Here is a 27540-nt window from a genome sequence, read left to right on the forward strand (position 1 = left end):
CTGAAATGTTCACTGGCATTTTCCTCTAATTACAACAGTTCAGCCAAACAAGTATGGACTCTGCTTGATATTGCCTTGCACCAAACACAAGCCATAAGAGAAAAAATAAGAATGGAATAGCACAAATTTTGAGCCCTTGATGGGCTCTAAATTTTGCTAAAGTATATAACTCATTATATTGATAGAAAACTCTTTAGTGTCTATTCTGTGATAATACATATTTAATAACTTTGTATTTTTGAAACCTATACTTGGTCTTTTCTTTTGGCTGTGCCGCCCGTGGGATCTTAGTTCCCCGACCAGGGATTGAACTCTTACCCCCTGCAGTGGAAGCATGGCGTCTTAACCACTGGACCACCAGGAGAGCCCTACCTGTTCTTATTCTATTTTGAAAAACTGGTTTCTCCTGATGCCCTTGCTCCGGTGACTCAGTATAGACATTATTTCATTCTGTTGTTCAAACTCAGGATTCAAAAATAAAGAGATTAGTTAGCAATTACTAACCACTTACTATTCTTTAAAGGAAAAAAAAGGAGGGGGTGTACAGAATTGGCTTTGTTGCTTTTCCACCTCTGGGCATGCTATTTCCTAGGCCTTCATCTGGTAACTCTTTCTACAGTTTGCAATCCACTATTAGGTTATTAATTTATTATTTTATGTCAGTAAGGTTTCCTGTTTATCCAATGGTTTATAATCTATCACTATAATTATTTATTTTGATGCTGAAATTACCCCACATTTGACCAATGCTGCCCACTGTGAGCTGGCTCCTGTGATCTGCTGACACATATCCATCGTTCTTGGATACTTCCTTGCTTTCCTGCACAAAAAAATTTTCCAAGCTAATCTAGTATTGTCCCTACTCTGGCCATGGAATCAGCAATTTTTTCAAGGAGCTCTTTTGTAATTCAGCTATACTTCAATTAAAAAAGGAGCCCTTTAATAAAAACAAAGAAAACAAAAACCAAAACCATGAAGGAACTGGAGTATTGAATAAAAAAAAAAGGAGCCCTGGTTTATTTTACTGGAGAATGTTATTTAGAAGCCAAGATCTGAGTGCCAGCTAGAGGATATATGTATATATATACATGGTATATTGAAAATCATGAGATCACACTGATATTTCTAATTTCAATCTAATATCACGGAGCCCACTCCAGTTTTCTCTTTTTTCATATCTGCAACTCCCTTCTCCGATGGCGAGAAGCCTGGCACTCCTTACCCTTAGCATGCTTACTTGTTTCATCAACGCCACTGTGCAGCCCATCTCCCATCGTAGCTGCTGCCCCTCGGCCTGTGTGGATGGCCTCCTCACTCACTTGGGCCACACCCGAACCAGACTTCTGCTCTGCATGGACATCTTCCTCATCCTGCTCCGCCGTGACACTCTGATCTAAGTCACCAAGTCCCCCCATGTCCCCGGACATGAACGCTACCTTCCTCTGACTTGCCTAATGGTTTCAGGACCGAAGGGTTAAAGAACAGGAAAGAAAGGAAGGGAAGGGAAAGGGGAGGGAGACTAGAAAGAGCTGCACACAATTTAAAAAAAAACAAAAACCGATTACAGCAAATTCTCTTTCACTCACTTGTGTTCTGATGTGGCTTCATTCCCTACTAGAATGTAAGCTCCATGGGTGGAGCCTGTGTCTGTCTTATTTACCATTATATGCCTAGACCTTAGCGTATTCCCTGACACAAAGTACATATGTGAAAACTTTTTGAATGAATGAATGAATGTATAACAGGAGAAGAAAAAAGAGCTTTATAAATACCATGTTGGGAAATGTACATAACCTACAATCCCACTTGTCTAAGCCTTAGCCTGACATCCGGCTGTGTCACATCTGGCACAGTGTGTGGCAGGCACATAGTAGGTATTCAAGAAATTATTTTTAAATGGATAGATCCAAGGAATTATCTGATACATTCATTTCATCTATTGTGTGTCACAGTGGAAAAAAAAAAGCTGGAAACTATGGTCTTAAATGATGAATGAGGTTAACTAAATTTTCAAACGATACCAGGACGGGTAAGCTCAATGTTCAGTTTGGACATAATGCTTCACACTTAACAACTGCTTGTTAAACTGGTGAAGTGTAATTAGTCAGAGATAGAAATGGAGTTGGCTAAATTCAAGCTAAGAAATCTGAGGAGGAAAAAAGAAATTGAATAATGTAAATACAGGGTATGACTGGCTGTGTGCAAACACAGAATAAGAGATCTGTGGGTCCCAGCGGAGACAAGACACTAATGACAAAAGGAAGATGCAGAGGGTTAGCTCTGATTATAGCCTTAAGAATGGGTCCTCATTTTAAGTTTTAGTGACATAATTAAGTTGTTAACTAGCTTCTGTTTACTTGTTACTAATGCTTCCTTCTTCCCAGGCAGTAGGAGTGCTTTTCAAACTAAAATAACTCAATATCCTCCCCCCATCCAGGTAGAGTGTGAAAATCGGGTCCTACAAACTTTTAAGCTGAAATACGCAGGTAATTTTACATCACTCTGAAAGAGGAACTGTTCATCCGTCCAACGAGTATTGATGGTTTACTCTACGCAGGGCATTGTCTTGGGTGCAGGAGGTATATGGCTGGCAGGGCAGATTGGATCCCTGCTTTCATGGTGCTTGCAGCCTAGGAGGGGCCAGAGCATAGGGGAACCGGGGCGGATAAAGGCACAGATCACAGAGCCAGGAAGTCTCATGCAAAGTGGGAACGTCAGTGTTTTGGACAATGAATCAGTCCTTCAGACTATATGGTCACTCTTGTTGCTTGCAATATTGTTAACGCCACAGAACATACTTCCCTGAAGCAGGCATAAATGATGTTTTTGTTTTCCCCCCTGCTCCCTGCCTTGGTAAGGCAGGTAATTGGCATTGCTTAGAATCCACTACATTTGATACTGCTCCGACCCAGACGAGCTTACTCTGTCTAGATTGGGGCTCCATGTGTCAGGCAAAGTTACAAACTATTCAAAAACAAGACATACGAGGAATGGTTAAAATACTCAGATTATTAAGCTGATAGAGGGATGTTGGTGGTGATTTAAATAATGACCTTCAGAACGTCGTCTGGTAAATGACTGATGTTAGGTGACTTTTCTCTGCATTTGAGTCCAAAAGTTTTTGAAATAGTCAGATCCCGAAAACAAAAAGGTAAAATAATTAGCATTATTACTAATGCTATGTTGATGCTGCAGTAAAACAAACACACAAACAGAACAACGTGCAGTGACAGGGCTGGGAACACAAATAAGCCGAGAAGCCTAGATTCAAACTTCATTTTCAGTTTCTAAAGTGTTTCCAAGTCAGATATTTCCAAGTTTGGATGTCAGGAAAAAGAAAAAACGGTCCCCAGAGGCCACATGCAGAAGAAGGGCTGTAGACACAGACTGATTAACATTCTGTTTCCTGCTTTTTATTTGATTTGATTCTTTGAAAAAAATAGATATAAGAATAGCTGTTGCGCAGCCCAGCTCGAGGCTGGCATAGGCGGGCTTTGAAAAGATTCTGTACTTTCTGTCTCTTTGTGATGATGTTTGCTGCTGTACAGAGCAAGAAAAACAGAACCTAGAGGCTGGTTTCCCAAGCTCCACAGTAACTACCCCACCCCCACCCCACCCGCCAGTGAAAGCACTGTCCCTTGAAAGTCAGTTGTAACAATCAGTTGTTTATTTTCTATTATGTGCCAGACGCTGGACAAGGTGCTTTCTCAGAAGTTCCAGCCAGGTGAGGGACTGGGATAAGGGATATAGCCCAAACTGCAGATCCAACAGGGGATCTCATGCTCACCCCCAGGACCTGAGCTGAGCACTTTCACAGACCTTCTGAGTGTTTTCCTTACAGAAAATAGACTTTTGCTTCTCTCTTCTTTCCCATTCTTGTCAGTTCAGGGTTCGTTCATGCATCCTAATAACCATATATTTCATTTTCCACCCACTCGGCCTCCTTGCTCCTTCCCACTCGGTCTGGGGAGAACTCATAAACGTCGTTGGTCACGAAGCCACTCTCCATGCTCACCAGCGTCACGAACCCCCTTTCGGATGGGTTCATGGCCACGTTGTCATAGTCACAGGACACAGTGTCGGGAGTGGCCTCTCGCGAGCGCGCTCGGAATGAGATGTTCTTCAGGTCCGGTCGGGTCTCGGCTAGATCAGCTTCGCTCTGCTTTCGTATGACATTGTAAACCTCTAGGTCCGGGCTGTTCCCCGGCTGAGGAGCGGGCCAGGTGGGGCGCTGCTCCTTCGTGCTGGGGCCTGGCTGCCCCCGTTTCCTAGGAGTAAAGAGAACCAGGGCTCAGTGGACAAGGGGACTGAGAACATCCCGGTGCCCCTGTGCAGGCAGGAGGGGGTCATTCTGGGCAGTCACTACACTGCACTTCTCACCTGCCTCAACCTACAGGTCAAGGTTTCGGGTGGGGTGGGAATAAAAGAGGCAAGTGTTGTTATGTATCTATCACTCACTGCTGCCAGAGCACAGAACGGAGGTGATGACTCTGGGATCCCCAGAGCCTCCAGAGGGTCCATGGATAGAATTGCATGGGGGAAAATACCACATTTAAAAAAATCCATCTCTAAGTGAAATTGAGCTTGTCCTTCAGTTTTGAACGTGGGCAGTTAACCTGAGTCGTAATAGCTTTTTTTGTTTTTGTTTCTGTTTTTTTCTTTTTGGCTGCACCACTCGGCTTGTGGGATCTTAGCTCCCCTCGGCAGTGAAAGCACGGAGTCCTAACCACTGGGCCACCAGGGAATTCCCACTAGTAATGTCTTGACTTGTTCACCAACGGAAATCATAGATATTTTCATATCACATCACAGTTATGACTTAAGATGTCTTAAAATATTTTATGCTCATCTCTACTTCAGTATTATGATACTTATACTCACCACTAAATAAAGAAGCATTAATAAAGGAGCACGTGTATTACCGTTTCACATTAGTTGTTGGAGATATTTTGCTAAACTATATAACAGCATTATTCCTTCCCTTGTAATCCAGTGTGATTTATTTTATGCATTTAAAAATATTGTTCTGGGAAGTGATCCGTAGGCTTCACCAGACTGCTACAGGGGTCTGTGGCACAAAAATTGTTAAAACCCCGAGACAGACTCCAGCTTCAAAGCCACAATCCCACATTGTGGTGAGGTGCTAAATAGATAGGTAAGGGAGGGAAATCAAGACCCAACCACAGAGTAAGCAGTTAGAAAATATATTTGCAAGTTTTTGAACTGAACTCTATTTTTAGGTTAAAAGGAATTAACTAATGAAAATGATCATAGGAAGAGATAACAGTTTTGAGTGCTTACTATATACTCATTCTGCATATATTAACTGCTTTAATTCTTCTAATAATCCTATAAGGAAGTTATTATTAAATGAAGCAGGATCTTCATTGGAATCTTACTAGTTTATCTCAAATTGGTCATCAAAGGGAGTCAAGTCTTAAACTGCACCTTTGCTTTCCTTCTTCTGTGTAGACCATGATGATGGGGAATAAAAAGGTAGCTGAGAAGACCTCTGGTTACCTCAACAATGGTGGCACATGATCCACTAACAGAGGTCCTTTAGGCTACTTAGTGCAGCTATTTTGTAGCAATCTACACTTGTGAATTCAATTAAAAGTCAATTAAAAGGATTTGGCTATTTCATTTTGAATTAAGTGGTTTAGTTTCAGTGGTTTGCCAGGCTTTGGAACAGTCGTTTTCAAAGGGCTCACTATTCATTCCTTCACTCACCCAACAAGCATTCCTGGAGTGAGCGCATACATGCATGAGAGCACTTTGCTGAGTGATGTGTGGATGCACAGATGAATAACACAGTCTCACCCCTCAAGTCGTTTAAAATCTTCCACACACACAAAAATTAAAGAATGTAAGATCACTCTCTTAATCATAGCTAAGCACAATGCTTAGTACTTCTGAGTGCCCTGAGCCCATCAGAAAATTTACTCTCAAATCTGTAGAAGTGATTGTCTTGGAGCTGCCGTGGCTGTTAATGAAGTCCAAATCTTGAAGAGTTCAGAAAACACAAAGGTTTACATGATGAAGGTTTTACTTGCCTCCTTCTACAGATCCAAACCCAACATACACCTGTGGTGACCACAAAGAAGAGAAGGGGGACGCTGGGGATTAGGATGTAGGCAAGATTCAAGGCAGCTTCTGAAAAGAAAAGCACACTTTATCAGCACTGGTGGTGTTTCTGTGTGCTTCAAAACAGACTTAAAAAAGCATAATCAACACAGAGCATTCCAAGGAGCGCATTCTGGAAGGAAACAGATATGGTTACCCAGACAGCAAAGTCTTCCAGTTTCAATAAATGAGGCTTTTCTACCTGTCCTATTATCTGAAGTAACAGAGAGAAAAGAAGTTTACATTTTTGGGTTTCTTGCAAATATAAGATGGGCAGTTTTGTTAATTAAGAATTTTTTTCAGACGAAAGAGGTTATCTCTTTTCTCATTCTTCCTCTTTGTTAACAAAGATGAGGCTGCTTGGGGGTGCTGGTGTCTTTGACTCTAAGGACAGAAACAGTAGTTTCCAAGGTGGGATCGGGGAGAGGGAGGAAAAAAGAAACAAGCCAGAAGTCTCGGTGTTATTGCCAGGAATGAGAAGGTCACGTGTAACACATGAATCAGACTGTAGAGCCTTACTGACGTTTCTGACCGCTAACTGGATCCAGCTGGGCCCATGAGCAGCGACTGCCGAGGGCACTTAGAGATCTACCATCCTTACCTTTCCTAAGACTTAAGTCTTAGAACCAGAGAATTTTCCCTCAAGGGGCTTTGGGAGGAATCAATGATTGGGGACTGATCCCTTTCCTACTCCTACTGGTTAAGATTCTCAACCATCCAGAGGCCGTGGCTTTGTTTTTCTGTGAGGCTACAAACCTGACAACCACCAAAAAAACCCTCCAAAGAAAACCTACTTTAAATACCACCGTAGTAACAATGAGCAATAAAAATGCCACCCACTGCTGCACAGCACTTTGGATTTTTTAAAAAGCATTTTCACACATTACATCTGTTGTATAATAAAGAATTTGACTGGGCTTTGTCCCTGGTACCTGGGCGGGAGGCTCTAAATCTTTGGAATTTCTCGGAAATAGGAGTAACTTCCTTATTCATGAGCCCTTCAGACCAGATCAGAGTTTATACTGACAGAGATGTCTCAGGATGGGGGCTGGTGGGGCCTAGGGGGTGAGTTCAATTACACGGCCAACGATCAAATTAACTGTGCTACGTAATGAGACCTTAAGAAAATCTCTGCACGCCAAAGCGCGGTGGAGCCTTCCGGCTGGTGAACATGTTGATTTGCCAGGAAGGTGATTACCCATCCTGGTTCCACAGGGAGAGGACACAGAGAGTCCCCATTCGAGACCCTCCCAGACCTTACTGTATGTGTTTCACCTGGCTGCTTCTGATTTGTAACCTTTATAATAAAACATAGTCATAGGTATGGTGTTTTCCTGAGTTCTGTAAGTTGTTCTAGTGAATTATTGAACGTGATGGGGCACTCCCTGGAATTGTAGCCAGTTGATTAGAAGTGTGGGTGGACTGGGGACCCCTGAACTTGTGGCTGATATCTGAAGTGAGGGCAGTCTTGATGGGGACTGAGCCCTTAACCTGTAGGGTCTGTGCTAACATGGGGTGGCTAGTGTCACAACTGAATTGCAGTACTGCACTATCCTGTTTCATTTTATGGACACAGAAATGCTCTCAGGTAGGTGAGAAAAATGTTATTACTTCTATTATGCAAATAACTAAACTGAAAAATTAAGTGTTTTTTAAAAATTTGCCCAGTGACAAAACTCAGATCTTTCTTTTTTGTCTTAATTGAAGTATAGTTGACATATAATATTATGTTAGTTTCAGATGTATTCTATACTGATTTGACATTTGCATACATTATGAAATGATCACCATGATAAGTCTAGTAACCAGCCCTGATCTCCCTCTTGAAACTCAAGGTGAGAGTTGAGGTTAGCACTCCAATTAGCACTCCAATTTATCACTCCATTTTCTTTTATCTTTTATGTCCATTTCCTCTGTTTGTCTCGTAAAGAAATATTAATCATGGCCTGGGTCTTTCTGCTCTTATTTCTCTACATCCATTCTCTAGTTCCCCTCCCCCCAAACAACTTCTGGGAGGTTCTCAAGCCTCATCTGTCTTCATGCAGATCTTTTTTTACCTCCTGTCTTGTCTAATCGCCCCAATTGTCTTAGGATAGCTCCATTTGTGTATTTCACTGACAAAATCTAACATATAATGCAGTTTTTACAAAGTCATAAGTGCTCTGTCCGGTTCTATTTTTAAGTTGCTGTGGGAAAGAACCAAGTAGGGTATATAATCATGGGGAATTCGTGATCAGGAGAGTCCTATTATCTATTTTTCTCTGGGAGAGTTCTGTACATACCTTTGCTTTCTTTCAGTGTTTCTGTGGCATCTTCTTTCTCTGTGTCTTCTGGAAGTATGGGCATTGCTGTCTCTGTTCCTTCACCTGGAGAGAGACACATGGACTTGAGAACCTGGAGAAAGGCATCAAAATCCAGATATTCTCTGAGGTCCTACCAGCTTCAGGGTGGGATGCCAAAAAGCACCAGCATTGTGACCAGTGCCATTTATAAACCCAGGGAAGTAAAAGAATTGAATTTGCTGACCTAGAGGTTTACTTGTCTTTATCTTTCTGGTGAGACTTGCTGCGAAGAATCATGTACGGACACAACCAGCAGGCAGCTGACATCAAGGCCCATAACGTACTGAAGTGCCAAGGGGAAGGGCCGACAACTCACTTCTAGGACCATAAATTATCAGTTTGACTTGCTTCTTGGATCATTAGACTGGATTATTCCTTTCATATTGTCAGTAATGACAAGTAACATCCCAAACTGAATTTGCAACTATTACTTTTCAGATATTTGAGAGAAAGACAACGCTAGTGAGATTAATGAACTACTGGCCGTGTCCAGTGTGGCATATACCTGTCCAAAGGGTCAGGGTTAACACCAGTGGTCTTTCTGCTGAATAATCTGGTTTAAAGAACACGTGGTTCTAAACCTGTGAAAAGCTTCGAAAGCTGTGAAACAGCCCAAATTAACTCAAATCTCAATTGACAGTCTTACCTCCAGGCCTTGTAGAAGGAGCTGTTGGTTTCTCTATAGCAGAAAGAAACAAGAATGAGAGCAATAAGTAAATTTCCATGCCATCTGAATGAAGATGGCCAGAGCATGGCATCCATTTATTTGTTCATTCAGTTGTCCAATAAATTTCATTTAGTATTATCAGACACTAGAAACCAGGTTAGTAAGTCCAAAGAATCTCTTCTGCACAAAGACTAGCCTTTCCCCAGTTTTACTTGGGCACTTTTTCTTTTTTAAAAAGTAAACTTTTTAGTTTTAAAACTAAGAGTTTTAAATATGAGAATTTCCAAATATACGCAAAAGTGGAAAGATCAGTGTAATGAACCCCTATGTACCATCACGCAGCTTTAACTCTTAGGAACACATGGCTAATCTGGTTTCAACAATAATCCCCACTCCTCCCCGGCTACACCCAGGCCTGCGCTGTTGTAAAGCAATCCAAGACATTTGATCAATTCCTACTGGGGATATTTTAGAGCAACAAATACTGATCTCCAAGCAGTGGAAGTGGCCCGGGACTAAGGAGACCATGGCCAGCCCCAAGGCAGAGCCTGGTGACCTAGAACACGAGTCATTTAAAATATTTCTAAGAGCCTCAGGATAGTCGGGCTGCACAGACGACCTACATCAATGTTTTTACTTTTGGCTGAAAGGGTGTCAGCCTTTTGTACTGGCGGTGACTCTACACTGATCAGATGCTCTGGGTTCAGAGCGTCAGGGTCCATAAGGTCAAGAATTCACAGTCCTAAGGCCAGGATGTCAAAGCTATTCTGAAGTTTTATGCAGAAAGGAAACTTTTAAGCGTGGGTGTGTGTAGAGATGATGCAAATCCATTCATTTATTAAAAATGTCTGCTCTATGATAGAAACAGCATCATGCTCTAAATGTTTTATTAAAAACAAACACAATTTATCCTGATAAGAGCCTGATGAGGTGAGTGCGGTTCTGAATTTGCACACAAGGAGACTCAGGTACAGGGAGATTAAACACCTTGCTCAAATCTCACAGCTAATAAGTAACTGAACTGGGATTTTAATTTAAAAAATTCAAATGAAAAATTAAAATCACAAGGAGACAAATTCTGTGCTAGGTGTTAGAGATACAACAGCAAGCGAAAAGTAGTCCCAGCCCTCTAAGGAACTTATATTATACAGGATGGGGAAGTACAGGAGAATATTAACACATGAATTTTGTGATATATTGCAATACATCATATATTCAAAGACATTACACGAGGTAGTCATTTTCTTGTCCCTCCATAGTTCAATCCACTGGGCAAAACTGCAGTGAACATGGCAAATTAACGCAGCACTTCCATCCATTGCTGCAATGGTCTGTGACACATGGCCTCAGATGATTTGTCTCTGATTTCCACTGAACGCATCTATGCCTTTAGCACACCCCAGGTGGAATCAAGTGATCAGATCTGGCTAGCATACCACCTACTCTATGTGGTCATGTTGTCAAATCTAGTTTTAGATGCTATCTTTCAACCTGTCCCTTGCCCTCTGGTATAATGGGATGTTGTGCCATCCTGTTGCAACCATACTGGGTGACCTTCCCCTAGCCCATCAAGCGCAGGGATTAACTGGTCAAACGTGTATTTCCAGACCTCATGCCAACCATATAGTGAAGGGGACAAACTTGTAAACAGGCAGTTAAAGTACTGTGTGTGTGAGGTGTTATGAGCCTCATGGGAGGAACACTTAACCTAGTTTTGAGGGGCCCTGGATGCTTCCCAGAGGAAGTGATTTTTTAAAACTTCTTATTTAGAAATAATTTCAGATTTATGGAAATTTGCAAGACTAGTACAAAGAATTCCCATGTATCCTTCACCAAAATGTTACCATTTTATCACGTTTCATTTATATGATTATTCTCTCTCTCTCTTTATATATATCCTATATATTTATATCTACAAGTCTATATCTAAATCTGTACACACACACATACATACACATATATATATTCACATACAGACGCATCCATAACTTTTTTCCTGAGAATAAGTTGCAGCCGTAGTTACCCTTTACTCCCTTAATACTTCAGTGTGTATTTAAGATGGGAGGGGGGCAATACTCCAACATAACCATAGTACAATTATCAAAACCAAGAAATCAACATTGATATATATATCAACCAATCGACAGATCTTATTCAAATTCTGCAGATTGTCCTAATAACGCCCCTTATAGAAAATCACCATTGTCATCATCATCATTATCATCAAGGATCACCTACTGCACTTGGTTGTGATGAGAGAAGGTGATGTTTAACCTGAACCTGAAGGCTGAGAATGAGCTGACCAGGAAAGAGGGAAGGGTGTTCCAAGCACTGGAAACAGCAGTTAAGAGCTCTTGGGGAACTTCACAGGGGGCAGAGGGGAATGGGATCGGGGAGGAATAAGAGTGGTAAGAACTGGAGCTGGAGACAGGCAAGGGTCTGATCAAGGCAATTTTTTATGGCGTGCTGAGGTGTGTGAACTTATTCTGAGGAGGGGGGCCACGTAAAGGCAATGTGTTAGTCTTTCTCTGTGTGCCCATTTCTCTCTGCTGGATCTATTCTTGGTCCTTCTCTGTGTCCTGGAGGCTGAACTCTATGGACTGTGTCTTGCGGCTCCCTTGTCCTTTTGCTCTTTTTTGGTTGCGTTGGGTCTTCGCTGCTGCACGCGGGCTTTCTCTAGTTGCAGAGAGGGGGAGAACGGGGGCTAATCTTCATTGCAATGCGTGGGCTTCTCACTGCAGTGGCTTCTCTTGTTGTGGAGTATGGGCTCTAGGTATGCAGGCTTCAGTAGTTGCAGCACGCAGGCTCAGTAGTTGCGGCATGCGGGCTTAGTTGCTCCACAGCATGTGGGATCTTCCTGGACCAGGAAAGACCTTCCCGGACCTTCTCAAACCCATGTCCCCTGCATTGGCAGGTGGATTCTTAACCACTGCTCCACCAGGGAAGTCCTGTCCTTTGGTTCTTGATTGGACTTAACCAGTAGGAGGCAGAAGCAAGAGATTAGAGAGTAGGAGAAGAGAGGGGTCCTGGCAGTTATTCCCCAGGCCCCCTTCGCACGTCACTGTGGTTTGACAGTAGCTGCGTTCTCTGGTTACAGCTCCTATTGGGCGGCTCCTCTTCCATGACTCCAAGCTTTCTCTGGAGTCCCTCCCCTTTGCTCCTTGAAACCTGGGGGTAGTAACAACTTCCCATTGTAGCTAATTCCTGGGCACTTCACCATCTCATGCTCTGTGCCCACATCTTGGCAAACATCATTTTATTATACTCTTCTCATTAAACCCTTTGAGTGTGCCACCTTTTTCCTGCCAGGACTCAGTCTAAATCAGGCAGTAGCAAAATTAATAAAGATTATGATTAAAAACAAAACCTAACTAGGTTCAAAGTACAAAAATAAAAGGCTATGAAAACAAATGTCAAAATCTCACATTTCAGAAAATATTTAAGAAGTACAACATTTTAAATCATGGAGATAATAGGATATGAGGAACAAAAGTGATGGGCAGCCAGTTTGTAACAAGCGCCTTGCTTTAATTGCTCTAAAAATGTGCCCTGCTAAGCCAGCCTCAGTCCTTGCAACCTCCCTGCCTGAGACAACTCTGTATGGTGGGGAAGGCCAGGTCTTTGGAGAGAATTCATCCGAAGGGGTGAAGAGGGAGGAAAAACAACTTTAGCAGCAAAAGCACAGTCAAATTCAGACAATTTAAAAATGACAGGATTGTTTAGTCCCTCAATAGATGTAACTAACAAGTCATTCTACTTCTGTCAGGAAAGGATGCAGAATTGGGGTCAAGCAGTTGGCTTCAGGGAGGTGAGAAACTTCCATAACAGATCAAAAATCACTTCACGTTTAGATCAAAGTCCAACATAATGGAGGAGTTTGGGAAACCTCAGCACAGTGAGACTACAGGCTTGTAGCCAATTCAAAACCCTTCACAGATTTAGAAGCAAAGGTCAATTAAATTTGCAAGGCATGTATTTAGAGGGTGCCCTACGGAGCAGGATGATGCCCTGCTCATCAAAGTGACTTCTATCTGCCCAGTGTCAGTAAAATTGGTGTATTTTATCATCTACCTCCTCTGGTCATTATTCTGTTTCCTTAAAGCCCCAGAAAATAATGTCACGTGGCTGGTAGAAGACTTGCAGGAACAATGGCCAGCTTCCTTTCATATTTCTTCTTTACAGTAAGTCCACTACATACGAATGAGTTCCGTTCGGAGAGCACATTTGTAAGTCCAACGACGTTAGCCTAGGTATCCAACTAACACAATCGGCTATATAGTACTGTACTGTAATAGGCTTATAATATTTTTCGGACAAATAATACATAAAAAACAAACAGAAAACATTTTAAATCTTACAGTACAGTACATTTTAAATCTTACGGTAAAGTACAGTACCAGCTGCATCGCCACTGCTTTTACACTTGCTTCAGGACATCCTGGGCTTGAAATAAAGATACTGTACTACTATACTCTATACAGTACTGTACACTAAAGTACACAAAAGCACAACCACTTGTGGAGGATGTGCGCATGTGACAATGTACGCCAGACACGTGAACTAACTTACGGGACTGGACATGCAAACGTAGGTTTGCATCTTTGAAAGTTCACAACTTGAAGGTTCGTATGTAGGGACTTACTGTATTCCAAGCTCTTACAGCATACAATCTCATATCTCGAAGGAATAAGAATTATAATTGTCCACTTGGAGGGCTTTTTGTTTCTTGAAGTTCTCATAATTCTTGCCTTATCATACATAAATTAGACCCTTCCATTTCTTCATCCTTTCTCTTAGCATCTAATACCCCTCTCCTGTGCTAGAATTATTCCTCAGTGAGGAAGTGTCACTACATCTCCCTTCACAAGAACTCCCAATGTTTAACACTGCTGGCATTTGCAACAAGCTTTCGCAGAGACCACGTGACAAATTCTTGGAACCAGCAGCTGCTTATGAAATGAGAGAGGAGGTTGAGAATTCAGCCATATAACTTGGGAGAGGATTCATTACCAGCGGAATATTTGCAGATGAAATTGTTCTTCATGGTGCATCGGTCGTCATTCCACTGGAACATGTAGGGGCCCCCGATTCCGGCGGGTGCTGATGGCTGATGGTACATGACCACGCAGACCTCGCTGCCGCACGAAGGCTCATCCACATACCAGTTCCTGTAGGAAAGGGGTCAAGAGTGGAGGCAACTGGAGAAGGATACCACAAGACTTCAAAGCCTTTGTTTTCCTATCAAGTTCCACTAAGCCAGGAACTTAAGAGACAGGGAGGAACTGAAGTGCTTCCAGTAAGTAGAACCACGCTTTCTAATACGGACATCACAATCAATCATCTGACATTTGCCTTTGCAGGGAGGGATATATTACCATATATTGTCTGCAAAGGAATTATGAGAAAAAGCAGCCAGCAGGGCAAGTCTGGATGATCTTATTTCTTTTTTGCTTTCGGCTGACTGGGTTTTGTTTCTCTTTTTTTTAGAAATCAGATGCATTGAGAGAGGCATGGCTTATCTCATCCAGAGCTTGCCTTGCTTCCATCTCCCCATGCTTTTCAACAGCCATAGCTGCCTTCCTAGCTCTGAGGAGCGGATAGAAAATTCAAGCATCTGAGCAAGACTTTCCAACGTGTAGAGGCTTCAAAGCAAGAGATGGGGTGGGGGCAAAAGCGGGAGGCCCAAGTAGTCTTCTTCAGGTTTTAAGTTGTTTCTACTTCATCAGGCCGATGAGCCCTTCTTCAGCCTCTGCCGCCTGATTTCTTGTCTCTGTTTCCCTAGCTCCTGGACGGGGTGCACTAGCAGCCCCAATGGTACTTGAAATTAAATGATGCTGCCACCCAGTTGGATATGTGGGCACCAGATTAAAGCCTTAGATTCCATAGATAGTTTAAATGCTGCGAGCACCCACCCCATGTGCTGACTCAGGGCTGGGCTTTGTAGTTCGCCTGTTACTCACCTAAGCAGTTTCCTTCCGGGGCCCAGATCTCCCCTGATGCTCGGCTATTGAGATGAGCCCTGCTGCTCTGCCTAGCTCTTGTCAGAGCCCCTCCTTAGGAGACAGCTAAGAGACAGCTCTCTGTGTAGCACCCTCATATGGCTCTGCTTGAGTCTTGTGCTGCAGTTCACCAAAAGGAAAATCCTCTGCTGAATCCACTGGGTTGAATTCGCCTGGATGGTAGCTGAGCTTGCAAGTCTGCTTGGACACTGTCTGGAGAGCTGGAGATCCTGACTGGGGCTGGGCTCTGCACCTCATTAGTCACCTCCAGGCAATTTTCCAACCCTGTTGGTAGACCTCCTGCTTGTCTGTTCTCCTCCCCACTGGCCCTATGGCTTTATGTTATTTTATTTCACAGGTGATGGAATGGTTGGAATATTATGCCTGGCATCTAGTTACTGGACTTGAGCCAGGTTTCAGGCTTGGAACTCACTGCTAGAAGGAGGAAGACCCTGCAACACCACAGTAGGTGCCCATGGTAATTTCCTCTATTCTCCCAAAGGGACCTATGGCCATTTACTCAAGTAACCATATGCTGGGGAAAGAGGAATACCCAAATATTACAAAGACTGCTGGACACAGAGTGCAAGTCAACACTGATACCCAAAGACTTGAAGTGTCATTAAAACTACCCTTTTGAGTGGGAGCATATTGAGGCTAAGTAGTAAATGGAGTTCTGGCCCAGGACTGAAATGGGAGATAGATGGGCCCCTGGGCAGGACAGCTGGTGTTTGTCAAGTGGAATAAAATTGAAGCTTTGTTCTCACCCAGACACTCCAAGGACAAGGCTAGTGGCAGAAGCTGAGCTCTGCAGGAATAAAGAGATAAGATGACCACTCCTGAGGTCAAGGAAAACTTCTTTGTCTGCACATGCACAGAAAGGCTCCTTGAGGGTCAAAAAGGGAGGGGGCGCCACCCCATAATAAGTGTGGACATATCCCCACAGGCCTCTGTGGTGGAATCCATCTTAGCAAAAAGTCGCACATGCATATTAGGGAGGGTCCTAGGACTGGTCAGGTGTGAAAGAAGAAGAGAATTGGCCAAAGGTAAACAAAGACCCAGAAGGACTATCCTATATAAGGGATTTAAATCACCTCTTTACCGCGCTCCTCATTAGAGAGGATGCCCGAACCCTTTCTCTCTAGGTGTGTATTTCTGCCTTGCTTCTGTCTTAAATAAACGAACTGCTTCTCTGTGTGCTCTCCCACATGTTATGCTGTGTCTCTAATAATAAACGTTGTACCTGCTTTTATAGTTTTTGCCTCCTTGAGAAACGCATTTTCCAGTGGGGGTAACAGCTAGGGGAACTTTGCTTCTAGCCTCTAGCCCCTGGTGGACTAGTGGCTAGGATTCCTGGTTTTCATCCAGGCTGCCCAGGTTCAATTCCTGGGCAGGGAACTAAGATCTCTCTTCAGGACCACTCACTGCTGTCTCTCTGAGATCAGGACCAGCTCACAGTGGACCCATCCAGTGGTCATTCCCCAGTCCTAAAACATATGAATTGAAAACTTATGGGGTAAGAGCTATAATAGTGGAGAAGGTCAAGTGGAAGTCTCTGAAACTGCACTCTTCCCTATTCTCTCCAAGATAGTAAATAGAAAACAATATCTTATCCAGGCGAAGATGACAGAAAGTAGTGCCACTCCTAGAGACCTAGAGAATGCAAGGATGGTATTCCCTGTCATATCTCTATATAATTCACCTGTCTGGCTCCTGCAAAAACCAGGCAGATCCTGAAGGATGACACTGGAGTAGCACAAATTCAACCAGCTAGAAGTCTCAATTGTACCTACTATGCCATTTGTGGTATCTTTGCTAGAGCTGCTTAACACGTCCTTGGGTACCTAATACGTAGATTTGGTGAGTACATTCTTTTTCACCTGTATCAGAAAGAGAATCAGAAAACAGTCTGCATTTATTTGGAATGGACATCAGTATACCTTTATGGTCTTTCCTCAGGACTATACTAATTTTCCTACCCTCGGTCATAATATGATGTGAAAAGAGACTGCCTGGATATCTTGCAAAAGATCACACTGGTCCACCATGTTGCTGACATCACGCTAACTGAACCAGATGAGCAAGGACTGGAGGCCTTAGTAAGACTCAAGTGCTCCAAGGGTTGGAGGTAAACGTTTGAAGATTCAGGGGCCTGTTACTTCATGAAACTGGGTAGGTGTCTAGTGATCTAGAGAATGCCAGAACACCCCTTTCAAATTAAAGGTCAAATTACTTCATCTCACAATAATTTGAAGTGTCTTGCAATAATTTTAAGAAGGAAGCATAGCCTGGGGTAGGTCTCTTTGGGTTCTAGAGGTGGCATATTTCACACCTGGGAATACTGCTCTGGCCTATATACCAGTTGACATGAAAGACAGGTGTCTCTGAGTGTGGTCCAGAGCAGAAAAGGACTCTGAAGAAGTTCTAGGCTGTGATGGAAGCAGACTTCCCACTTGGGCCATATGATCCATCAGACCCTATTATTAGAGGTATCAGTGGTGAGAAAAATAATGCCATATAGAATCTGTACAAGCTCCAACGAGAGAATCACAATGCAAACCCTTAAGATTCTACAGCAAGGCCATATCATCTATAGATGAGAAAAAAATCACCTTTTGCAAAGCAACTCCTGGCTTGATACTAGGCAAGGAGCACCAAGAGAACATGCAATCCACTTGCTCAATGTAAGAGAGACACTGTCAGACATACCTAGTCAAAAGATTAGGCAGGCCTGGAATCAATTCATTACGAGATGGAAGAGGTATATTTAGGAGCAGATGGCACTGTATGAACAGGTAGAGCAGACTGCCATGACATCTACCACTGTTGTACCAGAGCCTGTCCCTCAGCTTACACCTATAGCTGCATAGAGGAATCCCTTACGACTAGCTGATAAAGGCAGCCTAAGCTTGGTTCACGGATAGGTCAGCCAAGCATGGGGGTACAACTCCAAATGGGCAGCAGCTGTACTACAGTCCCACTCAGAGGTGGTTCTGAAAGATCGAGTGTTAAGGAAACATCCTCCCAATGGCCAGAGCTTAGCTGATATACCTAGTTAACCACTTAGTATAGAAAGACAAGTTATTAGAGATTAGACTATATAAAAACTCACGGGTAAAGGCAAAGAGCTTAGCCAGTTGATTAGAAGTCTAAAAGCATAAAGAGTGGAAGACTGCGGACAAGGAGCTCTTGGATAGAGTGATGTGAATAGACATATGGGAGTAGGGGTAAAGTATGAAAATCTATCATATGTTAAAGCCCACCAAAAAGCCTCTAGCATGGAAGAGGCACTAAACAACCAGGGAGACAAAATGACTTAGCCAGTTGATGTCAGCCAGCCTGTTATCAGCTGCCCCAGCTCTGGTATAATAGATACATACTAGGGTAGCCATGGTGGCAGGGATGGAGGCCATGCATGGGCTCAACAGTAGCCATTCCCACTCACCAAGGCTGATCTAGCTACTGCCCAACAACCAGTCTGCTGGGAACAGAGACAAGCCTAGAATCTGGTAGCAAGTTGACTACATTGGACTCCTTCCATCCTGAAAGGGGCAATGATTCATGTTGATAGGAATAGACATACAATCTGGGTATGGGTTTGCCTTTCTAGCCTCAAGGCCTTAGCACCACTATCCAAATGCTTACACAGTCTTTGATCTACCAGCACAGAATTCCAAATAAGATCTCATCAGACCAAAAAACCTAGTTTATAGCAAAGGAGATGTGGGCGTAGGCAGGGGATTTACTAGTCACATCACATATTCACCCATCCTGAAGCTGCCAGTTTGACAGAGTGATGGAGGAACTTGTTGAAAACACAGCTGAAGCACTAGCTTAGAGGCAATACTTTGTGAGGATGAGCCAACATCCTCCAAGACACAGTGCACATTTTGAATCACTGACCTTTGTATCATCCTGTGTCATCCAAGAGTATTCTGGGGTCTGGGAGCCAAGGGATGTAGAAGAAAAGTTTGAAGCTAACAGAGGTTGGTTCATGAGGTTAAGGAAAAAAGGCCTCTCTATAACAGAAAAATGCAAGGTGAAGCAGTAAATGCTGATGTAGAAGCTGAGGCAAGTTATCCAGAAGACCTAGCTAAGATAATTCATGAAGGTGGCTAAACTAAACAGCAGATTTTCGGTGTAGACAAAACAGCCTTATAATGGAAGATACCATCTAGGACTTTCGTAGCTAGAGAGGAGAAGTCAATGCTTGGCTTCAAAGAGCGGAATGACTCTTGTGTTAGAAACTAATGCAGCTGGTGACTTTAAGTTGAAACCAGTTCTCATTGATCGTTCCAAAAATCCTAGGACCCTTAAGAATTATGCTAAATCTACTCTGCCTTTGCTCTATAAATGGAACAACAAAGCCTGGATGGCTGCACAACTGTTTACAATATGATTTACTGAACATTTTAAGCCCACTGTTGAGACTTACTGTCAGAAGAAAAGATTCGTTTCCAAATATTACTGCTCCTTGACAATGCACCTGGTCACCCAAGAGCTCTGATGGAGATGTGCAAGGAGATTAGTGTCGTTTTCATGCCTGGTACCACAACATCCATTCTGCAGCCCGTGGATAAAGAAGTAATTTTGACTTTCAGGTCTTATTCTTTAAGAAATACATTTTGTAAAGCTATAGCTTATGAAAGGAGGAGTAGCCCTGCTTACCTTCACTGGTAGTACTTACTTGGGGAATTTGTGTTTCTTGTCTCTGCAATGCTGAGCTCTGTGGGTTTAGAAGTCCTGGTGTATTCTGGGGGAATCCTTCCACCAGAAGATACAGCAAGAGTGTTATTGAACTATGAACAATGGCTGCCACTTGGACATTTGGGGATTCTTGTGTCCAGGAACCAGCAGGCAAGAAGAGGAGTCATTCTCTTTGCAGGACCCTAATCATGAGGCGAAGGTATCTCGGCTGTTACAAGCTGGGAGAGATATGTTTGACAGCCAGGTTATCTACTTGGGTACCTGTTGGTACTCATGTGCCCAATTTTGATGGTAAGCAGAAAAATGAAATCACTCCAGCGTAAGCAATGCAAGTTGACTAGGCCTCACACTCTTCAGGGATGAGGGTCTGGGTCCTGCCACAAGGTAAGAGAGCCATTGAGGCTCCCCGAACAGAGGATGAGGGGAATCTAGACTGCACAGAGCAGGAGGGGGGTCAATAAATATCAGTCGTGGCGCTGGGACCAGCTGCAGTCGTGGGGAGTGTAGTTCCTCCTAAGCTTCCTTTCTAAAGTTTCTCCCAGGAGAGAGGCCCACGAGAATCTTGGAGGAATGACTCCTGGAACTTAGATGAAGGTGTGGATCTGAATAGCATAATGGGTGAACTTCATGCTGTCTTGAATGGAATAGGTAATAAAGATATATTCTAATCTTCATTCTTTTGATTGAAAATGAGTTTAAATGTTTTCCCCATATGACTGCTTACCAGTTAGATTTTCTATTTTGTGAACTGTTTGCTCAGGTCTTTTGCCCCTTTATCTTTTGGGGTTTTACTGACTTATACAAACTTTTAGTGCTTTTTGACTTATATTAACTCTTTATTGTAAAAAGATCATAACTGTTAAATTTCTTGCAACATTTTTCCAGTCTTATGCCTGCCTTTTAATTTTGATATTTTTTGACGTTCTTCCACGTCACTGCTTTTCTTAGGGAGGGATGATGGCAATGCCATGGTGCTGGGGGGCAGGTGTGTGAAGTGAGTCCAGTGCTGTGGGTTTAGAAGGGCTCTACAAACTGCAGGCTTCCTTAAGTCCCCTCTTGGTCAATCCAGAGAATTAGATCTTGGCTCTAATTTCTTGCCTGTCATCATAATTTCCTGCAGTCTGGAGCCCTTCAGCCCCACAGGCCTTCAATCTCTCACTGGGTCAGCAATCCCACTCCTGGGCATACATCCAGAGAAAACCATAATTCGAAAAGACACATGCATCCCAATGTTCACTGCAGTACTGTTTACAATAGCCAAGACATGGCAGCAACCTAAATGTCCATCAACAGAGGAAGGGATAAAAGATGTGGTACATATATACAATGGAATATTACTCAGCCATAAAAAAGAACAAAATAATGCCATTTGAAGCAACATGGATGGACCTAGAGATTGTCATACTGAGTGGAGTAAGTCAGACAGAGAAAGACAAATATATGATATCACTTATATGTGGAATCTAAAAAAAGGGTACAAATGAACTTATTTACAAAACAGAAATAGAGTCACAGATCTAGAAAACAAACGTATGGTTACCAGGGTGTAAGGGGGTGGGGGCAGGGATAAACTGGGAGATTGGGATTGACATATCCACACTAGTATATATAAAATAAATAACTGATAAAGACCTACTGTATAGCACAGGGAACTCTACTCAATACTCTGTAATGGCCTATATGGGAAAAGAATCTAAAAAAGAGTGGATATATGTGTACGTATAACTGATTCACTTTGCTGTACACCTGAAACTAACACAACATAGTAAATCAACTATACTCCAATAAAAATTAAAAAAAAAAATCTCTCACTGGGGTTCTAGTCCAAAAGGCCAGGCAGCCAGAACGACTGACTTCAAGCATTGTGTGCCACTGAAGCTGTGCTTCTGGGCCACCCTCTTGGACAGAGTTCTCTGGGCCTAGGTTAAGGCTGATTTACCACCTTCGCCCCACTGCTTTGGTCAGTGGCCCTGCCAGTACTGCTATCCCTTCAGGGCTCTGCCTGGCTGGGACTTCTCTTCCACACTGACTGGCACTGTGGATCCAGCCTGCCTCTTTTTGCAGCTACATCAAGTGAGTTAGCTGCTGTGAGTTCCACACACTTACCTAAATGTTGCTGTGCTGCCATCGATCCAGGCATAAAGGTCCTGGCAGGCTGTGCCATTGCTTTGTTTCTCTTCACGCCTCCTAAGCCCAATCCAGAAATCACCATCAGAAGCCAGGAGGTTTTCAATGAACTTTTCTATCAGTCTCTGTTCATCTTCAGACTCGATGCTCACTAGCTGGCCCCCATCTCTCCTGCAGGCTGCTCTGGCTTCCTCAAAGTTCAGTCTTCGAGAAGCATCGTGGAAGTAGATGACTTCATAACAAGGCTTCTGTGTTCCTCCCCGGCAGACTGGCTGACCTAGAGAAAAAAAGAAGCCTACCTATTTTAGTGCCCCCAACATATACCAGAGCAGGGACGCTTGGAGGCATCTGAATGAAGCTTCAGGAATTCTGATTACTCATCAGTGGCTTGTTTTAGTGTCATTAAGCTCTCAGAGCAAATTAATACCCCTTCCAGTGTGGAGACACAGTGATTTAGACTCCATGTTTTCTTTGTTCCATTACAGATTATTGAAAAGCAGACATTTAAAATTAATCTTTAAAAGAGAGGTAGATGAAGATTTATGGTTTCACTTAAAGGCAAACAAATAACACTTCCATGCCATTAGGGAGTCGCAGGAGACTAAGTGTGGCTTAAAGTGAGTTATCTCTGTTTGGGGGTTCCTTCAGGTAAGAGAGGCATTCTGAAGTCAGGCGTGGGCTCCTCTACCCTGGAACCCTCTGCGTATGTATCAATAGCAGGACTGAATATTCACCCAGTCTACGGTATAAGCAGAAGATAAAAGCATCAGATCCATGGGGTTTTCTGCTACTGGTCTTGCCTAAAGTCAACAGCTAAAGTTCAGTGAACTCTTACTGTGTGTCATGTACTATGCTAAGGGCTTTTGCATTTACATACATACCTTATCTCATTGAACACTCATAGTAATCCACTGTTGTAGATATTGTTTATGCCCCATTTTACAGATGAGAAAACTGAGGCTCAGAGAAATTAGTCTGGCTAAGGCCACATAAGCTATCCATAGCATGACTTGAGTCAGAACCCAGATCTGATTACAAAGTCACAGCCATAACCACTGAACTCTGCTCCCCACGCCACCACAGGCTCAGGTTGCACTGGGAGCCCATGTAATATGTCTCATCTGACCGACACCCGAAGGGCTGAAGACCATCAAGGACAAATGAATGAGATTCTACTGAGGACGGATAAAAAATCGTTCACCAGTACACACCACCCTGGCTTGTGTCTGGGTGTCTAAAGCCGTGCTGCACCCAAAACATTAGCCTCATCGCTCCTTCGTTAAGTCAGTGTGTATTGCATGTACGCTCATGCCTGGCACTGTGCTAGGTGCTGGGAATACAGAAACACTTGCCGCTTCCTAACCCACAGGAACACACAGCATGTTTCTGGATCCAGATGTACAGTGAAAACCAGATTTCAACAAGGGGAATCCCTTGCAATGCAGAGCCAGTCTGTGGGCTGTGGGCGTGAATTACTGCCATAGAGCGAGGAATAAAGGATTTTGGTTTGGGAAACTCTTCCCAGCTCTCATAGAATGTTCTCACTTTCCTAATTTGTTTTGCAACTGTGCACAGAGCCAGATAGCATTAGTTATTCCCCAAATTGTCCAGAATACAGAGCAAAAGGCCACAGGCAGTTAACTGCATTTTCAGTGCTTAAATGGGAACAGAGCACATACAGATAATCTGGAAAGCCCCTGTGAATTCTTATTTTCAGTTTCTTCTTTCATCGCCTTTGTAAAGAAATTTTCAATAAACAAGTTGTAAAAGTTTCGCTTCTTCTCCCTTTCTCTGTCACTTTTCTCCTTTTGCTGAATAGAGAAATTCTAACAGGACTGCTCCATCAGCAAATTAGGAGGCCTCAAAAGTGGGACATTCTCGCTAAGGAGGTGTTCCAGAGAGACTAGGGACCACTGGCCAGAGAAGCTGTGGCTGAGATGCTCCCTGGGGAGAAGGCTGGGTCAGCTCAGCTTTATGAGTCCTTAAAGGTGGCTCCAAATGAGGCAGCAGAGGAAAAACAAGTGAGCCCCAGGCACCCCCAAGGTGGAGTTGAATTTACTGGCAGTCCCCACTTTTCCATCGTTGGATTATCAAGGGAAAACATAACACCTTAAACGAGTTTCCTGTATGGCCCAGCCTGGCCACACATCCCAAGTCAGCCAGTGAGTGCCAGAGGGAGCCAGAGCTGGAAGAAGGCCCAGGGTGCATCTGGTCCCCCTGCCTTCAGGAAGTGTTTCTCTCCTCTCATTTGCAGGAAGGGGAAGGGCGGCCACCGAGGACAGAGCCCGTGCAGCCGTCACCCAAACAGCTGAATTCGGTTACCCTCCCATTTTGCCACCCTGCACCCCACCCCATCCTGAAACCAACTTTAGATTCCTTCAATCAGCTTCGGAAGCACCGATAACGGAGCGGAGGTTTTCATTCCCCTCCATCCCTCTTGGCCAATCTGTTGCCTGCGAAGGAAACCTGAGACAGGGGAACGGACATCCCCTCCGCCGCCCCCCACCCCGCACCGCCCCGTCTCGACATGCAGAACAAATGGAAGAGGCAAGGAGCCAGAGCACCGTACCTCCTCTGAGGTCCAAGTCCGAGGCTGCAGTGACACGACAGGAGGAAGGAAGCAGAGAGAGTCATTCCCCTGAGTCAGGCGGGGCTTGCCCCGCGCTAACTAGGCTTCTTTCCCGATCTCTAAGCGCTCTTATTCCAGGCGCTGGATCCTTTCCCCCCAGAAGAGACCAGGAGTAACGGGCTGGGGTTCCCACGGCACAGCCGATCCAGAATCCCTACTGTACGCACCGTCTCCCGGGACAGGAGACCTCCCTGGTGGGCAGGACAAGCCCTGCGTGGGGGTCCCGGGGACTACTGCGCCGCTCTCAGTGGAGCGGACCGAGGGGGCGCCTACTGGGGCAGTTTGCTCACTGCCCCATCTAGCCTACGTCTCTCGGTATTATGGCAGCCCTGGGCGGGGAACGGACTTCGCGCGGTCCAGGACACGCAGGGAACCGGCGCTAGGCTCAGCAGCCGGGCGATTGCCCCTCTAGAAGTAGGGGCCGCCGCAGGGCTAAGTCCATTGGTGGGGCGGGGGCGCCACCCCTCCACCCACTCCGCGGAGGGCCAGAGAAGAGGCACCGTGGCCCTAAGGACGGTCAGCCTTAGGTGGGGTGCAGTGGGTGCCGCAGCCCAGCGCCCGGGAACCAGCCCCCGCCCCAGCGCGCGCGCACTCACCGCTTAGCAGGCGACCCGTCGCGCCCCGGAGCCCTGCCAGCAGCACTGCCAGCAGCACGGCCTGCAGCGCCGCTCCCGGCTGCATGGCTCGGCTCGGGTGCGCCTTCGGACGCCGGGGCGCTAAGGCGGTGGAGCGGGAAGACCGGCAGCGGCGTGCCCCGCAACTTCAACGGCGGGCGGCAGCAGCATCTCCAGAGGACCGACGGACCCGGCGCCCAGAGGAGGCGGGGAGGGCGCGGAGCCAGTCCGTCGCCCCTCCGCCCTCTGGGACGTCACTGCGGAGAGGGCAGCCCCGCCGGCTGGCCCGCCCCCTCCAGGGCCTCCTCCAGCGCGCTCGGCGCCAGGCACCCCGCCCGCCCGAGGGGAGCGAGCAGAGGAGGGGAGCCAGCTCCCCACCCCAATTCGAGCTTCCCATGGAAATGCTGCGTTTGCCCAGGGAGCGGGGACGAGGAAATCCAAGACTGGCTTCTCCGAAATCCGATGAAGACCGCACTGTGGCTGAAAACACGACCGCATCTTGCCCCCACTCCTCAGGGGCACAGCCAGTTTCCCAGCGTCCTAGGCTCCGCAGTTGGGAGAGGCAAACTCTGAGACCTGCCAGGGCTCGGTAGGCCGCTGTCCAGGCACTCAGGGCTACACCTGAGAAAGGAATGGCGGATGAAGAGAACAGATGCTCAGGTAGGCAGGGTGACCACTGGCCCGGCAAATTTTGGGACAGCGTGGATAGCGTCCAGAGAGGCTAAGTTGGAGTTCTGGGCGAGAGGAGAGTGGACTTCCCAGAAGCCAAAGGGTGTTCTTGAGCCCAGCAAGGAAATAATAGTACTTTTTGCAGGGCACATGGGTGTAGGTGATTGTTCAGCCTTGTGGTAGAAAGGAGATGACCCCCTCACTTTTCCCCCAGGAAAGAGTGACCTCATTTCCTTTGGAAAAGCTTTCCTCACCAACCCAGCCCTCAATGTGTGCTCCTTTTTCTAAACTCCTACAATAGTCGTGTTTTACATTTACTTCTTGTTGTAAACAAAATGTTTTCAAATACATTCAAATAATAAAGTGAGCCTCCTGTCCAAAAACTAAAGTACTAAGTGCTGGGAGGTGGGTCTGATTTGCCTTTTCCCCTGTACCATGCTCTTGTGAAGCATGGCAGAAGCCCCATCTTGGCCACTGACTTCTGAGTTTTGGTCTCAGATTGAGCCCTTGCAATTTTAGACAAACAGGCCTGATTGAGCACAGGCTGGGGGATCTGTTTCAGTATCAGCTGGTAATACTGGGAAGCTCTGCTACTGCAGAAAGCAGCAGCATTGGCAGGAAGAGGGCTGATGTTTATGGCAAGTTCATTTACAGCCCATCTTTATGTCTGAATTAGAACATTTCACATCCAAAATACATTCTTTTTAGAAATTCCTGATAATCAAAACAACCAAAGGGGAGCTGATATGGTGAATAGAAGCACCTGAGTTGGCATCAGATATTCTGTTTCCAGTCCTGCTTTTCTTCACTTAATGTCTGTGTGGATTTCAGCAAGTTTCTTTGCCTAAATCAGTTAACTCTTGGCAACAATAAAAGTTACCTTAACTTGTGAAGGTTTGATAAGGCAACTAGGTATGTAAGTGTGCAGATAGCTGAGCACTTAATGTAAATTGCAAAGGATTTATTTCCAATATTATAACATCTGCTATAACTTGGAGAAGCTGTTACCTTGGCCCAAATAATTAAATTGTGCCCTGAGTTCTCCCTCTGATACCCTGGCCCTTGGTCCAGATAGACTTGGTTAAGATATGCAGTTAACCTAATGCAGATTACAACAGTGACCCCAATTCTTCACCCCACCCTGTAACCACATCCTTTACTGTGTGACTTTGAAATTCTTCTTACTAAAGGGGCAGAGTATACTTCCCATCCTTTGTCCTTGTGTTTGACTGTGTGACTTGTTTGGCCAACAGAATGAGCCAGAAATTTCTGAGCCTAGACTGGTAATGGCCTCACGTGTTTTTGTTGTTCTCTTGCTTCTCTGCCACTCTCTGAGAGGAACATAGCTCAGATATGCCACTGGTCCAGGTATATCCCGAAGAAGATATGTGGGGCAGAGCTGCCTCTGTCAATCAACGGACATGTAGCAAGAAGCAGACCTGCCCCTGCAGCCTGAAGCGGAGCTATCTGGCCAAACTTAGATCAGCCAAATCCTCCGTTGACCTACAGATATGTGAGCAATAATAAATGTTTATGATCACTTTGTTATTCAGTACTGTTGCAGCAATACCTGACCATTACACTTGGTAATGCAGAGAGGTGTCACTGGGGGAACACTGGTTGCTGAGAAGGCTCATAATGTAGAATTTTTCTTGGTAAAATT

General features: G+C 44.7%; 1 protein-coding gene across 4 annotated transcripts; it reads right to left on the reverse strand.

The window, feature by feature from the left end:
* Window positions 1-3628: 3628 nt before the first annotated feature.
* LAYN (layilin) lies at window positions 3629-25389 on the reverse strand. Of its 4 annotated transcripts, none has more exons than XM_060017983.1 (7): window positions 25191-25389; window positions 21945-22242; window positions 14143-14300; window positions 9112-9144; window positions 8406-8489; window positions 6054-6150; window positions 3629-4268 (listed from the first exon to the last, which is right to left on the reverse strand). In XM_060017983.1, exons 1-7 carry the CDS (start codon window positions 25273-25275, stop codon window positions 3905-3907), a joined length of 1119 nt encoding a protein of 372 aa, XP_059873966.1. In that variant the 5' UTR covers window positions 25276-25389; the 3' UTR covers window positions 3629-3904. The 4 variants fall into 4 exon arrangements, with proteins under 4 accessions (XP_059873966.1, XP_059873965.1, XP_059873967.1 ...); XM_060017982.1 differs by having other exon boundaries at window positions 6054-6153; XM_060017984.1 differs by lacking the exon at window positions 9112-9144 and having other exon boundaries at window positions 6054-6153.
* Between the last annotated feature and the right edge of the window lie 2151 nt (window positions 25390-27540).

The sequence above is a fragment of the Delphinus delphis genome, chromosome 8, assembly GCF_949987515.2.
Source record: "Delphinus delphis chromosome 8, mDelDel1.2, whole genome shotgun sequence".
Classification (NCBI taxonomy): domain Eukaryota; kingdom Metazoa; phylum Chordata; class Mammalia; order Artiodactyla; family Delphinidae; genus Delphinus; species Delphinus delphis.